The sequence below is a fragment of the Cetorhinus maximus genome, chromosome 24 (assembly GCF_964194155.1).
Source record: "Cetorhinus maximus chromosome 24, sCetMax3.hap1.1, whole genome shotgun sequence".
NCBI lineage: Eukaryota > Metazoa > Chordata > Chondrichthyes > Lamniformes > Cetorhinidae > Cetorhinus > Cetorhinus maximus.
In genome coordinates, this window is record NC_135902.1 from 14,756,506 (window position 1) to 14,775,246 (window position 18,741).

The 18,741-nt window shown below is 43.4% G+C and overlaps 1 protein-coding gene and 1 long non-coding RNA gene across 3 annotated transcripts in view; both read right to left on the reverse strand.

The window, feature by feature from the left end:
* LOC144699658 (uncharacterized) overlaps nt 1–18,741 on the reverse strand; it is a 167,455-nt gene that overhangs the window by 56,333 nt on the left and 92,381 nt on the right. The window lies entirely within an intron of this gene.
* Nucleotides 1–18,741, reverse strand: part of LOC144699657 (uncharacterized) — a 96,778-nt gene that overhangs the window by 20,811 nt on the left and 57,226 nt on the right. For both annotated transcript variants that reach the window (XM_078570776.1, XM_078570774.1), the window contains 4 exons: nt 12,924–13,047; nt 12,590–12,672; nt 8,094–8,145; nt 4,348–4,414 (listed from right to left, as the gene is read on the reverse strand). In XM_078570776.1, coding sequence (XP_078426902.1) covers nt 4,348–4,414; nt 8,094–8,145; nt 12,590–12,672; nt 12,924–13,047 — 326 coding nt within the window. The remainder of the gene's footprint in view (nt 1–4,347; nt 4,415–8,093; nt 8,146–12,589; nt 12,673–12,923; nt 13,048–18,741) is intronic.

Genomic DNA, 18,741 nt, shown 5'->3' on the forward strand with positions numbered 1-18,741 from the left:
CTACGGGCTTTACCTCTCTAATAATAAAAATCCATCAAAAGTACCAATTTTACCAGTAATCTTTAAGAAAAATAAACACACTGTTCCTTAACTTCTCCTGGCTAGGTGTAACATTTCACCCCCTGTTTTGAATTCAATCTAGGCTGGTTTATTTGAAAATGCAAATGTTCCCTTTACACCTTACATTCTAAAACTTCCCCCATGTCCCATGTTTACCTACTTAACATTTCAAACTTAGCTTATCTTCTGATACATCAAAGCCTTCAGACCAGCTGCCTTTAATTCAATTAAGTCACACACACACCCCACTATTATTCTACTTTACAATAAATTCCAATAATATTATGAAAATTATTATAACTTCTTGACAATTGCTCAACCCTAATTACCCTTGAAGATGGTAGTGAGCTGCCAGCTTGAACCACATTAGTCCAAGTGGTGTAGGTACACCCACAGTGTTTTTAGGGAGGGAGTTCCAGGATTTTGACCGAGCAACAGTGAAGGAACGTTGATTTATTTCTAAGTCAGAATGGTGAATGGCCTGGAGGGGAGCTTCCAGGTGGTGATGTTCCCATGTGTCTGCTGCCCTTGTCCTTCTAGATGGTAGTGGTCATGGGTTTGGAAGGTGATGTCTAAGGAACCTTGGTGAGCTGCTGCCGTGCATCTTGTAGACGGTGCACAGTGTGTTGGTGGTGGAGGGAGTGAATGTTTGTGGATGGGTTGCCAGTCAAGCGGGCTGCTTTGTCCTAGATGGTGTCGAGCTTCTCGAGTGTTGTTGGAGTTGCACTCATCCAGGCAAACAGAGAGTATTCCATCACACTCCTGACTTATGCCTTCTAGAAGGTGGACAGCTTTGGGGAGTCAGGAGGTGAGTTACTCTCTGCACGATTCCTAGCTTCTGACCTGTTCTTGTAGCCTCAGTATTTATATGGCTAGTCTAGTTCAGTTTCTGGTCAATAGTAACCCCCAGGATATTACTGATGGGAGATCCAGCTATGGTAATTCCATAGAATGTAAGGGGTGATGGTTAGATTCTCTCTTGTTGGAGATAGTCATTGCCTACTTGTGTGGGGCGAATGTTACTTGCCATTTGTCAGCCCAAATCAAGGTCTTGCTGCATTTGGACATGAACTGCTTCAGTATCTGAGGATTCGCGAATGCTGCTGAACATTGCATTATCATACTTCTGATACTTATGATGGAAGGAAGGTCATTGATGAAGCAGTTGAAGATGGTTGGGTCAGGGACACTACCCTGAGGAATTCCTGCAGTGATGTCCTGGAACTGAGATGATTGACCTCCAACAACCACAATCATTTTCCTTTATGTTAGATATGACTTCAACCAGCAGAGAGTTTTCCCCCTGATTCCCACTGACTCCAGTTTTGCTAGGGCTCCTTGATACCACACTCAGTCAAATGCTGCCATGATATCAAGGACAGTCACTCTCACCTCACCTCTGGAGTTCAGCTCTTTTGTCCATGTTTGAACTAAGGCTGTAATGAGCTCAGGAGCTGAGTGATCCTGGCTAATCCCAAACTGAGCATCAGTGAGCAGGTTATTGCTAAGCAACTGTCGCTTGATAGCAATGTTGATGATCCCTTCCATCACTTTACTGATGATCGAGAGTAGACTGATGTGGAGGTAATTGGCCCGGGTTGGATTTGTCCTGCTTTTTGTGTACAGGACATACCTGGGCAATGTTCCACTTTGCTGGTTAGATGCCAGTGTTGTAACTGTACTGGAACAGCTTGGCTAGGGGCGTGCCAAGTTCTGGAGCACAAGTCTTCAGTACTATTGTCGGAATATTGTGCCTTGTAGATGGTGGACAGTATTTATATGACTAGTCCAGTTAATTTTCTGGTCAATGATAACCCCCCAGGTGAGGGCCTCGGTGATGATCACAGTGCTGCCACTGTGTGTTGACATTCACTTTGAATATCATGGGGAGATGGTTAGATTCCCTCTGGAGATAGTCATTGCCCAGTACTTGTTTAACACAAATGTTACTTGCCATTCATCAATCCAAGCCTGAATGTTGTCCGGATCTCGCTGCGTGCAGGCACAGCCTACTCCAGTATCGGAGGAGTTGAGAATGGAAATGAATAATGCAATCATCAGCAAACATCCCCACTTTTGGCCTTATGATGGATGGAAGGTTATTGATGAAGCAGCTGAAGATGGTTGGACCTATGATACAATGCTGAAGGACTGCTACAGTGATGTCCTGGGGCTGAGATGATCGGCCTCCAATAACCACGTTCATCTTCCTTAATGCTAGGTATGTCTCCAGCCAATGGAGAGTTTTCCCCCTGATTCACATTGATTTTTACCAGGGCTTCTTGATGCTGAACATGGTCAAATGCTGACTGAATTCAAGGGCAATCGCTCTCACCTCACTTCAGGATTCACCTCTGTTCATGTCTGGACCAAGGGTATAATAAGGTCTAAAGCCAAGTGGTCCTGGCAGAACCCAAGCTGAGTATCAGTGAGCAGGTTATTGTTGAGTAAGTGCCGCTTGATAGTGCTGTCTGCGGCACCTCCTGTCACTTTTGCTGATCATTGAGATTAGCGAGATGGAGTGATAACCGGCTGGATTGGATCTGTCCTGCTTTTTGGGAGCAATTTTCTGCGTGGACAGGTAGATGTCAGTTTTGTAATTGAAGTGGAACAGTTTGGTTAGGGGCATGGCTAGTTATGGAGCACAGATCTTCAGCACAATGGCCAGGATCTTTGCTGTATCCAATGTCTTCAGCTGTTTCTTGATATCAATGTGGAGTGAGTGGCTGAAAACTGGCATCTGTGATGCTGGGGCTCTCAGGTGAAGGCTGTGATGAATCATATACTTGGCACCTCTGGCTGAAGACGGTTGCAAATGGTCTGGCCTTGTCTTTTGCACTGATATGCAATGGGCTCCCCCATTATTGAGGATGGGGATATTTGTGGAGCCTCCTCCTGTTAGTTGCTTAATTGTCCAACATCATTCATGACTGGATGTGGCAGGACTGCAGAGCTTTGACCTAATCGATTGGTTGTGGAATCACTTAGCTCTGTCTACTGCATGCAGCTTCCAATGTTCAGAATGCAAGTAGTCCTGTGTTAGAGCTTCACCAGGTTGGCACTTCATTTTTATGTATGCCTGGTGCTACTCCTGGCCTGGTCTCCTACACTCTTCATTGAAACAGGGTTGGTCCCCTGGCTTGATGGTAACAGTAAAATGAGGGATATGCTGAGCCATGAGGATACAGATTGTGGTGGAATACAATTCTGCTGCTGCTGATGGCCCACATGCCTCATGGATGCCCAGTTTTGAGCTGCTAAATCTGTTCTGAATATATCCCATCGAGCATTTGGTAGTGCCACACAACACGATGAAGAGTGTCCTCAGTATAAAAATGGGACTTGTCCCACAAGGACTGTGCAGTGGTCACTCCTACCAATACTGGTGGAAAGCTCTGTAATGTGCACAGTTCCACTTATCTGTAGACCCTGAGATTGAACAGATTTGTGGGTGTTGCTGGAAGATATGGTTTGAGTCCCAGAGAATCTCCAGCTCCCCACTCTGGACACACCAGATGAAGCAGAGCTCCAGTCAGCCAGGCATCTTTTGCAAGTGCTCCTGGACACATGCTGACTCTGCCTCACACAATGCTGGAATAAAATGGCTTTTGACAGAACCCAAGCACCAGGTGACCTCCGAGTAACAAAACTTCAACTTCCATGTGGTCAGGACAACCTTCCTACATATCACATACAATAATGAGAATCCCTTCTTGCTATCTTTGGGGCAATGTGTATTTTTTAACATTAAAAGAAGCTGTGCAGTATTGAAGGATGACATGCACAAGTGTCAATACTTTCCTGGGATACATGCATCACTTCCAATAAACATGCTGAACCTGGAACTTGCTGAAATTGAACAAAGGTCGCCTGACAATTGAATTGGGCTTCAGCCTAAAACTGGAGGACTGCACTGAAATTTGCAAAAATAAGTCTAAAAAAATGTTAACAACTAAACATTCAAAAGCCACATAACTGAGTTACCCAAAGAAAAAGGCAATAATGTAGGAAGCATAATAAATGTGTTAAGAAACTTGATTTTCTTTGTATTGAGTGCAATAAAGTAGAACATAGATAATCAAAGATTTGGCAAAACAAGACCTTTACTTCTAAATGAGTGGTGGGGAAGGCTAGTAAGCTAGAGGAATAATGACTCTAGGTGAATTTCCATACTGAAGATGATGGAGGTGCCCATTTCCCCTCGGAGGATAAGTAAGGAATTAAGTACGATTATATAAACTAAGTCAAAGGTTCAAGTGTTTTATTAATTCCTACAAAGTAACTTACCGCTAGCCGGTGTTTTCTGCATAACTGGAACATTCTGCTTCTCGTTATTGGATAGGTTAAGGGGAGCCTACAGCAGAACAACGAAGACCAATTATTCACCAAATATTTTAATGCAAAGTGTCTGCTGCAGTTTCAGTGTGGTATTTCCAATACTGTCATCTCAGTGAAGTTACACAAATAGTGTTGGGCTGCAAGAGACAGGGTAGGGTGCAACTTTTGCTGCTGCTGTTTTTTAACCTCACCGGGTGAAATGGTTTTGTAGTAATGAGTTTCGGCACAAACATGTTTGCTAACAGTCTTTAATGAGTATCCTGATAAAAATCCATCTTTACTTGTGCTACTTGGAGGAAGGAGAGGGGCAAGAAGAATAAATGGGTTTCAGGCAAGCTAGATTACACCATAGGAGGCCAGTGGATTTACGTGGAATTGTCTGAGACACAATGTATGTCGACACTACCATTCACCAGGGAGGCTGTGGCAGGGTAGTGTTGCATTCTGCAAGCTGGTCTGGACCCAAAGTACAGACAGGACACTGCCAGTGGCTGCAAGGTTCTCTTCAGTCCTTACCTTGTGCACATCAGCTTATTGCAGGCATGTTACAAATTGTTACCCTGGGGTGCCTAAAGGGGCAACTGTTCTCATAAGCAGCTCCCACATCATTACTATAAAATAAAAGCAAAAAACTGCGGATGCTGGAAATCCAAAACAAAAATAAAAATACCTGGAAAAACTCAGCAGGTCTGGCAGCATCTGCGGAGAGGAACACTGTTAACGTTTCAAGTCCATATGACTCTTCAACAGAACTAAGTAAAAATAGAAAAGAGGTGAAATATAAGCTGGTTTAAGGGGCGGGGTGGGGGTTGGTGGGACAGGTAGAGCTGGATAGAGGGCCAGTGATAGGTGGAGATAGCCAAAAGATGTCATAGACAAAAGACAAAGAGGTGTTGAAGGTGGTGATATTATCTAAGGAATGTGCTAATTAAGGGTAGAAAGCAGGACAAGCAAGGTACAGATAGCCCTAGTGGTAGTGTTTTACAGGCATGAAGTGGATTTGGATGCTGGATCACTCTACTCCTAAAAAAAGAGGAAAGAAATGAGTTGTAAAAAGGAAAAGCCCTATGTAGATGTACCACATATTATTCCACCACTTTCCCCTAGTGTACATGGTACTTCTACACAGGTTTTCATTTTTTGTCCGTCGCGTCTTTCCCCCTCTCCTTTATCAGCATTGTGGAAACTTGTGATTATTTTTAATCTTTCTAATGGATGTTAAGAATTTTTTCCCAATCAACCACCACTTTATGAGGCTACATCCATTTAAATTGCACCTATAATACGATTCTCTGATGCCATATTGGACTAGCTTCCTACAACTGGTCTATGTTGCATTGCAAGCTATGTAAATATGATGACTTGGGAAAATTACTTATTACTAGTGCACTACACCTCTGGCTAGATTTACACCAGTTCTTAACTAAACTGGACTGAATGTCACTGGATCACAAAAATCCACCCTTCAACCAGGTCTAGCCTATTTAAATGGTTTAAGATAACTTAGAAGCTGCTGAGGAAATGACATGTGCAGCAATATTTTGTTAATTTAAGCAACATAATCATGCGAACATACAAGATAGGAACATAAGTAGACCATTTGGCCCCTCGAGCCTGCTCTGCCATTCAATAAGATCATGGCTGATCTGTTTGTGTTTCGAGTTCTACATTCCCATCTACCCCCAATAACCTTAGATTCTTGTTAGGCAAGGGAATCAATCTACCTCTACCTTCTGAGGCAGAGTTCCAAAGTTGCACAACCCTCAGAGAAAAAGTTTCTCCTCATCTCTGTCCTATAAGGGCAACCCCTAATTTTAAAACAATGCCCTCTAGTTCTGGAATCACCCACAAGAGGAAACATCCTTTCCACATCCATCTTGTCAAGACCGTTCAGGATCTTATATACTTCAATCAAATCACCCCTCACTCTTCCAAACTCCAGTGGAAACAAGACCAGCCTGTCCAACCTATCCTCAGAAGACAACCACCTCATTCAAAGTATCAATCTAGTCAACCTCCTCTGAACTGCTTCCAACACATTTACATTCTTCCTTAAATAAAGAGACCAAAACTGCACATAGTATTCAAGATGCGGTCTCACCAATGCCCTGTATTACTGAAGCATAACATCCTTACTTTTATGTTCAATTTCTCTCATAATAAAAGATAGCACTCCATTAGCCTTCTTGATTATATGCTGTACCTGCTTACCAACTTTTTGTGACTCATGCACGAGAACACCGAGATCCCTCTGCATCTCAGAATTCCACAGCCGTTCTCCATTTAAGTTATACTCTGCTTTTTTATTCTTCCTGCCAAAATGAACAACTTTACATTTTCCCACATTATACTCCATCTGCCAGATTTTTGCCCACTCTTTCAACTTATCTATATCCATTTGCAAACTCCTTATGTCTTCTTCACAGCATACTTTCCTATCTATCCTTGTCATCTGCAAGTTTAGCTAGCATGCCTTCGCTCCCCTCATCTAAGTCATCGATATAAATTGTAAAAAGTTGAGGCCCTGGCACAGATCCTTGTAAGACCCCACTAGTCACATCCTGCCAATCAGACAAAGCCCTATTTATACATACTCTCTGTTTTCTGCCAGGCAGCCAATCCTCTGTCCAGGCTAATATGCTACCCCCTACACAATGAGCTTTTATTTTCCACAATAGCCTTTGATGTGGCACCTTATCAAATGCCTTCTGGAAATCCAATCAGAGATTCATTGAGTATTCATTGTAAGTAAGCTTCACTCTATTTGCACAATCTGGGACTGAAATAATGAATACCGAATGTTGAAACATTATTTCAATTCAATCCTGGGTCTGACAAGGGGAAAACCTTTACATAGTAAGTCACAGCTAAAAAAGACGGTTTTTTGTTTTCTTTGGAATGTTAAAGATAAGCCCACTGCATTAAATGCTTTGCTCTTTCCACTCTGCAGTTTGGACAATATGGTATTTATGGTATTTTAAGTAATTTTGTTTTTCTTCTTACCTCTCCTGGCACATGTAAGGTTAGGCTTCCACAGATCCCAGCTAGCTTGCACTGCCCCATTGAAGTGACCACCCTTCATGGGTTTGCCCTGATGGTCATCATTGCTGAGTTATTCAACCTGGGCAGGTATCACAGCCAAGCCGACATCAGCCACACTTTCCAGCATTTCTTCATCAGAAGCAGGAAAAGTAGCCAATTCCCTTCCCTGCCATCCCGGGGGAATTGCAGCCAACAGCAGTGCCCCAAATCAGCTCACTATATCACAGACTGGGAGCCGAATGTAGACACAGCACAATTTGTAGGGATTGGGACTGAACCAGGTTGCTGAGCCTGCTTAATTAGATCTGGTCAATTAGAGCTCAGCAGTCCAAATAGATGTTGGACTCGGATGTGCTGTTACACATACAATTCAACTCATATTGGACTCGAAACATTAACTCTGTTTCTGTCTCCACAGATGCTGCCAGACCTGCTGAGCTTTTCCAGCACTTACTGTTTTTATTTCGGATTTCCAGCATCCACAGTATTTTGCTTTTATAGTTTAGCTCAGTTTTACATATGTTTATGGAACCATGTCTGACTACACCTACACTTTCAGAAGAGGGGGAGAAAGCTAGAAAAAGAATCCTAATCTAAATTCATTCAACTTCAGGTTTTCATCTGATCTAGAAAAGGAATCTCAACATACTCACCCCATCCAACCGTTCTAGCTGCGGCATGAGGTAAGAGATTTCCATGAAGTGCCTGGGGAAAGTCATTACTAATATTAATTGACAGCATGGAATGAAACAAGTGCAACACTATACAGACTCTGTAAAATACAAGACTAACTCTGGCACCGATTAAGAACATAAGGAATAGGAGCAGGAGTGTGTCATACGTCCTCTTGAGCCTCTTCACTTCAGTAAGATCATAAATGAACTTTTATATTAATTCCACTTTCCCATTCTAAAATCATACCCCTTGATTCTCTTAATGCCCAAAAATCTATAGATCTCTGTCTTGACTCAACAACTGAGTATCCACATCCCTCTGAGGTAGAGAATTCCAAAGATTCACAGCACTCTGAGTGAAGAAATTTCTCCTAATCTCAGTCCTAAATGGTCAATTTCTTGTCCTGAGACTATGGCTGAGATTTTCCGTGCCCTCTGGCGTAGGCGTGTTCGGTTGTGTGAGCTGACAATATGGCGTGGTTGGTTTCATGACAACGTTCTTATCCCGACTACTCTATTGTGTTGTCTTTCCGAATTATCCGATACACAAATGTTGAAGTTGTAAATGCAGATAAAAGCCTATCATAACCTGGATAATTCATGTCTATTATGATCCTATTTTATTCCCTCCTTCTATAAAGACTTGGAACCTGAAGTACAGTTCCACAGTTGCTGCCAGCCCTTTGGTACCTTCCCCAAGCGGCCATGTTAGGCCAAAGCAAGATCGGGCTTGGCTGCGATGCTCCAAGTGGCTGAATAGTCCACAATAGGATAGCTCACTGAAGAAGTTGGATATGTGTTATTTACAGCAACTGAATCAGTTGGCCCTGCACTGATCATTAGCAAAGGCAAAAATGAAAATGGCATGTCTGGACTCTGCCTCTAGACGCCTCGAAGGACACCACTTCCTTTATTATATTTTTCCTAACACTTTTTAACAATTAAATGAAGTCATTGATATAAATCAAGAAGAGCAGTGGTCCTAGTTTCTGGGAAACCCCACTGTATACCTTCCTCCAGTCCAAAGATCAATGGTTCACTATTACTTTCTCTTCCTGTCACTGTTTGAAAGTCCACATCTACCACCTCAACTTCAGAACCTCATCAACCTTGTTACTTCCTCAAAAAGCTCAAGCAAGTTAGTTAAACATGACTTGCCTTTAATAAACCTGTGCTGGCTTTCCTCGATTAATTAAACATAGCACTTTTCCATTGTTAACAATTCTAAAAAAATTTTGCATGAGATGTGCCCCCATAACAGGGAGGCTACTGTACATGTTGGAGTCAGACTGCTCACTTTAATAATTTGCCGGTATATTTTGTAATATTCTTTCACAGGATGTGGGTGTTGCTGGCCTGGCCAGCATTTATTGCCCATCCCTATTTGCCCTTGAGAAGGTGGTGGTGAACTACTTTCTTAACCCACTGCAGTCCATGCGATGTAGGTACACCCACAATGCTGTTAGGAAGGGAGTTCCAGGATTTTGACCCAGCGACAGTGAAAGAACGGCGATATAGTTCCAAGTCAGGATGGTATGTGGCTTGGAGGGGAACTTGCATGTGGTGATGTTCCCGTGCATTTGCTGCCCTTGTCCTTCCAAGTGGCAGAGCTCGAGTTTGGAATGTGCTGTTGAAGGAGCCTTAGTGAGTTGCTGCAGTGCATCCTGTAGATGGCACACACTGCTGCCACTGCTCGTCAGTGGTGGTGAGGGTGGTGAATGTTGAAGGTGGTGGATGGGGTGCCAATCAAGCGGGCTGTTTTGTCCTGGATGGTGTCAAGTTTTTTTGAGTGTTGTTGAAGCTACACTCAAACAGGCAAGTGGCGAGTATTCCATCACACTCATGACTTGTGCCTCATAGACGGTGAACAGGCTTTAGGGAATCAGATAGTGAGAGATTCACCACAGAATTCCCAGTCTCTGACTTGCACTTGTAGCCACAGTATTTATATGGCTGGTCCAGTTCAGTTTCTGGTCAATGGTAACCCTCAGAACGTTGATAGTGGGGGACGATGGTAATGCCATTGAATGTCATGGGGAGATGGTTGGATTCTCTCTTGTTGGGATGGTCATTGCCTGGGACTTGTGTGGCGCAAACATTACTTGCCACTTATCAGCCCAAACCTGAATGTTGTCTAGGCCTTGCTGCATATGGACACAGACTGCTTCAGTATCTGAGGAGTCGCGAATGGTGCTGAACATTGTTCACTGATGGCTGCACATCGCCACTTCTGACATTATAATGTAGGGAAGGTCATTGATGAAGCAACTGAAGACGGTTGGGCCCAGAACACTACCCTGAGGAACAGCTGCAGTGATGACCTGAGACTGAGATGATTGACCTCCAACCATCACACCATCTTCCTTTGTGCTAGGTATGACTCCAACCAGTGGAGAGTTTTCCCCCCAATTCCCATTGACTCCAGTTTTGCTAGGGATCCTTGATGACATGCTTTGTCAAATGCTGCCTTGATGTCAAGGGCAGTCACTCTCACCTCATCTCTGGAGTTATGCTCTTTTGTCCCTGTTTAGACTAAGGCTGTAATGAGGTCAGGAGCTGAGTGACCCTAGCAGACCCCAAACTGAGCAACAGGGAGCAGGTTATTGCTGAGTAAGTGCCACTTGGTAGCACTGTTGACCATACCTACAATCACTTTCCTGATGGTAATTGGCCAGGTTGGATTTGTCCTGCTTTTTGTGGACAGGACATACCTGGACAACTTTCCACATTGCCAGGTAGGTGCCAGTGTTGTGGCTGTATTGGAATAGCTTGGGTAGGGAGACAGCTAGTTCTGGAGTTTCTTGCTTTCACGTGGAGTGAATTGAATTGGCTAAAGACTGGCATCTATGATTTTAGAGATCTCAGGAGGAGGCCGTGATGGATCCTCCACTAGGTACTTCTGACTAAAAATGGTTGCAAAAGGTTCAGCCTTGCCTTTCACACTCATATGCCGGGCCCCCCATCATTGAGGATGGTGATATTTGTGGAGCATCCTCCTCCAGTGAGTTGTTTAATTCTCCACCACCATTCACAACTGGATGTGGCAGGACTGCAGAGCTTAGATCTGATTGAGCAGAGCTTAGATCCATTGATTGTGAGATTGCTTAGCTCTGTCTAATGCATGCTGCTTACACTGTTTAGCATGCATGTAGTTTTGCACTGTAGCTTCACCATGTTGACACCTCATTTTTTATGGCTGGTGCTGCTCCTGGCATACCTTCCTACACTCTTCATTGAACCAAGATTGATCCCCAGACATGATGTTAATGGTAGAGTAGGGGATATGCTGGGCCATGAGTTTACGGATTGTGGTCGAATACAATTCTACTGCTGCTGTTGGCCCACAGCACCTTGTGGATGCCCAGTCTTGAGTTTCTAGATCTGTTCAAAATCTATCCCATTTAGCATGGTGGTAGTGTTACACAACACAATGGAGTGTATCCTCAAAGTGAAGACCAGATTTCATCTCTACAAGAACTGTGTGGTGGTCACACCTCCTGATAGTGTCATCTGTGACGTAAATTGGTGAGGTCAAGATCAAGTAGGTTTCTCGCTCTTGTTGGCTCCCTCACCACCTACCGCAGATCCAGTCTCGTAGCTATGTCCTATAGGACTCAGCCAGCTCAGTCAACAGTGGTACTACCGAGCCACTCTTGGTGATGGACATTGAAGTCTCCCACCCAGAGTACCTTCTGTGCCTTTGCCATTCTCAGTGCTTCTTCCAAGTGGTGTTCAACATGGAGGGGTTCTGATTCACCAGCTGAGCGAGGGGGGAGCGAGGGAGGTGGTGGGGTGGTAGCTGGTAATCAGCAGGAGGTTTCCTTGTCCATGTTTGACCCGATGCCATGAAATTTCATGGGGTCTGATGTCAATGTTGAGGACTCCCGGGGCAACTCCTTCCCGACTGTATATCCCTGTGCCAGGGATGGTGATGATAGTGTCTGGAACATTGTTTTTAAGGTATTTTCGATGGGTGCTGTTGCTTGGCTAGTCTGTGGGACAGGTCTGCCAATTTTGGCACATGCCCCAGTTAGTCTATATAGATCAGTAGAGCTGTGTGTGCCATTGTCCTTTCTGGTGCCTAGGTCAATGCCAGGTGGTCCATCCGGTTTCATTTCTTTTTGACTTTTCTGTAGTGATTTGATACAAGTGAGTGGCTTGCTAGGCCATTTCAGAGGACAGTTAAGACTCTACCACATTGCTGTGCGTCTGGACTCACATGTAGGCCAGGCCAGGTAAGGATGGCAGATTTGCTTCCCTAAAGGACATTAGTGAACCAGATGGGTTTTTACAACAATCGATGATAACGGTCATGGTCATCATTAATAATTTATTAATTATTTCACCAGCTGCCGAGACCCGGGTCTCCAAAGAGTTAGCCTGGGGCTTCTGGATTGCAAGTCCGATTACATCACCACTATGCCACCACCTCTCCACAAATATATAGGTCTACAGGTATATAGTATAGCTCTTACATGGTTTGCTCTTCCTCTGATGTCTCAGTTATGTTGCCATCTAAATTCAGTTCCACTAGGTGGAAGCACTGTGCCAGAGATTTCTTGAAGGAAAGAACATTGACATAATTAGCTCTTCAACTCAGTTGTTCCCAGAGCAACTGCAATTCATCAAGTCAAACATAATTTGCATTGGATAGGCATTCCAGTCCACATAATACAACATGCAACACACGCATAATCATAAATTACTATTTTGTTCTCTGGTAGAAAAACAAACCAAAAAAATCTATAAACAGTTAAAATTATCATTCAGGATGATCATTCTGTAGGCAGATTAAATAATATTACTTACCAGTCCATCTCTGAAGTCAATGTAATTGTTGACTACATTAAGGACTTCAAGGTTAGGGAATTGTTCAGAGAAGCTGCAAACAGACTTCAGCTGATTATCAGCAAGATTCAACTCCTGCAAGGAACTGAGAAACACCAACTGTGAGCACAATAAAAATAGTACCTGTAGCTTGAAGCCTGAGAAATCACAGGAAGGATGATGTGCCTCCTTATGCACATCATCAAAATAACAGCCTTCAACACATTGCAGAAATGAGTTTTGAATATTAATCTTTTGATACATTTTTAATTAACAAAATACTATTTTAAAAAGTAGAACAGGAAGTTGGGCAAGAATATATTATAAAATTTGCCTGCAAGAAAGGAAAACAATATCAAGAGGATGTGCAGGTTATGATTATATTGCTCAATGCCAAACAGTCAGGTCCCCTCAGTAATTTATGTTTGATCCATATCCAAAATAATGAGTTAAAATGGCAACACCATTGGCAACAACCAGTCCTCAAAATGGGAAAAGCAAATGAGAATATAGACAAGAGAGCGAATAGCTCTATAATATAAAATAAAAACAGAAAATGCTGGAAAAACTCAGCAGGTCTGACAGCATCTGTGGAGAGAGAAACAGAGTTAACGTTTCGAGTCCATGTGATTCTTCTTCAGAGTTAAAGAGAAGTTTGAGTTCATACAGTTAACCTTGTTTCTCTCTCCACAGATGCTGTCAGACATGCTTGAGTTTTTCCAGCATTTTCTGTTTTTATTCCAGATTTCCAGCATCCAGAGTATTTTGCTTTTACCTTAGAGAGAATAGCTAGCTCCTTTGCAGATGTTTGAAGGACTACAGGCCGAACAACATTCCACCAAGGGACCATTTGCAAGAACACCTCCTGTTCAAAATGGAGCTCATGTGTTATTCACTCAAATATACAATCGCCCCAAAACCACTCTTTTGAATTTCAGCTTTTTGGACAGGAAAATAGAAGCTGGGATACTGGGATATCTCTGGATCCTGAACCCACTTTCAGAGGAATACAGTCACTTGTTGGAATTTTGGCTGTGGTGCCTCCTTAATTGGTTTAGGGACAGGTTAGGGCTGTGGGTGAGCTCTCAAAGCTGGAGGGCCAACCAGGTGCCTTCCGGCTTCAAAGGCACCTGGCTGCAGTAAGGGGTAAGTAACTGATAGGGTACTTTAACATGAAGGTGCCCTCTCAGCAACTTAAAAAAATAAAATGAAAACTAGAAAAGCAGCCAGTCACCACTGCTGAGGGGCAGGGGTTGGGGGGGGTGGGTGGGGGGGAAGGAGGAGAGGGGGGAAGAAATCCCTCTACAGGATGGCCTCCAGCCAGGCAGGGAGGGTCTGTAGGCCTGCCTGAAGCACTGGCCCCCTGGTCTGTTGCTGGGTACTTGCCTCCAGGCAGCTGAACTGTCTCCATCATGTCAGGACTGCATAATCCCAGTCAACCTCCTTTAACTATCGTTAACATGACAGCCCACCTCACGAGGACGGGCAGCCTTCCCAGGCCCCAAACCCGTCTCCTCTAAAATGGCCATGCTGGGAATAGATAGCAAAACCAACATGCCGAATGGCACCAGTATTTTTGGGCCCCGTCGATCTCTGTTCCTGACCTTGGGGCCCGAAAATCCTTCCCACCCTATCTGGGTGTCCTATATCCCAAAGAATACTTGATCCCAGTAAACCAGAATAGGCCCAATTTCAAGAGAAGGATTGAGAAAGCTCCCTGGAGTAAGAACTTGAATTTATTGAGGTCCTCAGAACATCTCAAAGTGCTTTGCAACCAATGGATTCCTTTTGAAATGCAGTCACTGTTGCAATGTAGGGAAAAGCAACAGTCGAATTCTACACAGCAAGGTTCCACAGTTGACAAATGATCAGATAATCTGTGGTGCTGTTTGAGGGAACATGAGCAATAGTGCTGTGGGATCTTTGACATCCATTTGAGCAGGGACAGAGGCCATTGATCACAAAATTTCACCCAAAACACAGCACCTCCAACAGTGCTGCACTCTCTCAGTACTACGTTTAGGTGGCCAGTCTAGGCAATGTACTCAGCTCCATAGTGTGGTTTGGACTACAAATTTCTGACACAGAGGTAAAAGTGTTACCAACTGAGCCAAGCTGAGACTTTCATGATGCCAAACCCACCACGTATCCATTTTGCTTTGCAACCACAGGGCATGAGAAATCTGTACCCCACATAAGGCCAAAACCAAACTGGTGCTCACTGAACTCACAGGCTAAAAACACAGAAGTTTATGTTCAGCTTGCAGTAAATTATTTTGGCGTGGTTGCACTGAATATTTGATTCAATTGCACTGCATCCGGAGCTGGCAAAACCTACTTGTATAAAAAGTGTTTTGTTTTGTTAGCGCTTGCATAGTGATTTATTTTCCTTCATTATTTCACACCACATTAAATTTCTTGAACAAAAATCCAGATTTCTATTCCCAGAGTGCTGATGACAAAACTATAAATAAAGTATACTGGGTATCTAAAGAAAATATGATTTCATTAAGCGTTCTTGGGATGGGAACATCACTGATAAGGTCAGCATTTATTGACCGTCCCTAACTGCTCTCAAGAAGCTGATGTTTAGCTGCATTCTTGAACCACTGAAGTCCATGTGGCACAGGTACAACCACAGTGCAGTTAGGGAGGGATTTCCAGGAATGTGGCACAGCAACAGTAAAGGAACAATGATATAATTTCAAGTCAGGATGGTGTGTAGCTTGGAGGGGAACTTGCAAGTAGATAGCAGTGTTCCCATGCATCTCCTGCCCTTGTTCTTCTAGGTGGTAGAGGTCATGGGCTTTGAAGATACTGCCGAAGGACAACAACTTGAGTTGTTGTAGCGCATTTTGTAGCTGGTGCACCCTAATGCCACTGTGCACCTGTGGTGCAGAGAGTGAATGTTTAAGTGATGGATGTGGTGCCAATCAAGCAGACTGCTTTGTCTTGAATGAGGTCGAGCTTCATGAAATTTGTCATGGCTGCACTCATCCAGGCAAGTGGAAAATTTACATGACACTCCTGACATGTGCCTTGTAGATGGTGGACAGGCTTTGGGAGTCAGGGGGTGAGTTACTCGCCACAGAATTCCCAGCCTCTGACCTCTCTTCACACATCCCTGTATTCGCTGACCTACATAGGCTCCTGGTTAAGCAACACCTCCATTTGAATATTCTCATTCTTGTGTTCAAATCCCTCCAGGGTCTCCCTCCTCCTTATCACTGTAATCTCTTCTAGTCCCACAGTCCTCCAAGATAGCTGCTTTCCTCTCTTTTTGGCCTCTTGAGCATCTCTGATTTTAATCACTCCACCACTGGCAGTCATGCCTTCAGCTGCCAAGATCTTACTCTCTGGAATTCCCTCCCTAAACCTCTCTGCTACTCTACTTCTTTTTCCTCCATTAAGATGCTTTTAAAAATTACCTCTTTGACCAAGCTTTTGGTCATCCGTCCATATATTTCCTTTTGTGACTGGGTGTCATAATTTGTTTTATAATGCTCCTGTGAAGTGCCCTGGTAGGCTTTATTATGTTAAAGGTGCTACATAAATAAAAATTGTTTTTATTTGCGCAGTGACAGAGTTAAACTAGAGTGGCCTTTAGAGGACTGAGCTTAACTTGCATTATCCGCTGATGTATGTGATATACTTGCAGCCTCAGCCTCATAAGAGTAAAAGACTACAATAAGACAATGAAATTACCTGGACATTCTTACATAGTAAGTATTCAAGGCAAATTCACCAAAGTTTTAAATAAACCAAAAGACATCTGGATTTAAATACACTCTTTCAGGTATTGGGGCTTGTAGACAAACAGCTTTTATGTTTAGTAAATGGAGGAAAAAAAAGTATCTTGATGCAATTGTGTGAGATTTGACTCTGCAGCTGATGCCACTTTTCAGTAATTACATGCATGCACGCAGATTTCACATTAAAGCTCTCAACTCTGGATTTACATAAAAGACTTATTTTAATCTCCAGAGACCTGAAGGCTGAAACAATACATCACCAGGGACATCTGGTGCTGAAAATGTATGGCTACAGGGAGCAAAGGCATGAAGACTGGACAGCAAATGCAATTGTGGCCAGTAAAATTTATCACAAGAATCACTACCATCATTGCAACATTTTGCCTGTTTAATCTGTACCCTTGTGGTTTCCATAAGAGAATTTGCCAAATCTAAATGCAAATTTGGATAGGGCAGGATCATGACTTGAAATCTGAGGTTTTTCCGATTTTGATTAAACCTAGGCAACCATTCCGTTCACGTTACAAGACACAGAACTGGGGGGAAAAAATTCTACTTAAAGAAAATGCAGGTATTTTAACCCTGATTTTAACCTTACGGGCAGGAACAGGGTGGGTTCAGGTCAGCTGCCCGGTGTATTCCATGCCCAATTTTACATTATGATGACCTCAATGGAGCGTGAAATCAAGCAAGGTGTAAAACAGGCATCTAACCTGAACTTGCCCTGTTAGAGTAAAACCAGTATTTCACTGTTGCAGAAATCTGCAGACAACACACTCAAAAATGTGCGTGACTGCACCACCACCGCAGCACCCTCCCACACACCTTCCAAAAAAGCAACAAATTCCAACTGCAAATAATGTTGCCGTCATTGTCCTTTCTGAAGTCGTGGTATTTGATACTGAAACGTAGGTTTGGAAGTGAGATTTAAAATTTGTGAATTTTTGAGAATAGCATCGGAATTATAAACAATCTTACTTACTCAGCCCTCGTGACAACCAGTACTGGAACTTGAGCCTGACAGATACAGCCAACGGCTACATGAATTAACAGGTTTCACAAATTCTCCGTAAATGCATTCGTTTACGTGGGGAAATCCCACCTCAGTATAGTGTGCCTGACACAAGTTTCGTATAAAAACAAAAATACCTGGAAAAACTCGGCAGGTCTGACAGCATCTGCGGAGAGGGATAAGTTGACGTTTCGAGTCCAAGTCTTGTATAAATGGGCCTTTGGTCCTTTATTCTCTGATCTTGGGTGGCAACACTAGAGAGACTCCCATGAAATATCATCCATTGTTGCTCTCTTCAGATGTGTTGAGAGGCTGATACAGAGACCTCACCATGAGCTTCTCAAAACTGAGAAAGGAATTTGAACCCGGCTCCGAGTTTGGTAGCATAGTGCAGGGACAGATAATCCAACAATGACATGCGCCACCCACGAGAATACAGACCTCCACTCATAGTCAGAACTACTGGAGTCACGAATTGTATGAATAACAATGGGACAGTCACACATCTGCAGGTGTGGTGGCCTAGGCAACTGCAGGGAGCCCATTTGGTGCTGGAAGAGTTAATGAGAAGTTGAATTGTATGCCTTGGCCTAAGAGAAAAATACTACAAACTTGAGAAGAATACAATCTTGTCTGACCACAGTTGTAGGATGAGCCCTGAGACATTCCATTTTGTACTCTCTCAGGCCGAATGTAATCAGGGTTGTGATAAGCAACTGCGTAACCAAACATCTGTTGTGAGGGAAATGAAAATTTACTGGAACATGGATTGGTCAGTTAACGGATAGGGTTCTGCAAAACTTACTGATTGGCTGTAAAAATGCTTTTAACAAGTCTGTGTGTATTCTGCTACAAGACTGTACAGTAGCTGTCATTGTGCTGTCTCCCTTGTGCACAAGTAATAAATGGAGTTTCTACGTACGAAATGATGCCTCGGTGTGATTAATCTCCGACACAGGGGGCAACACACCCCTAAGAGAAAGCTGCCTTAAAGTTATCTGCATCCCAGGGTAGTCCTGCTGTATTAACACAGGCC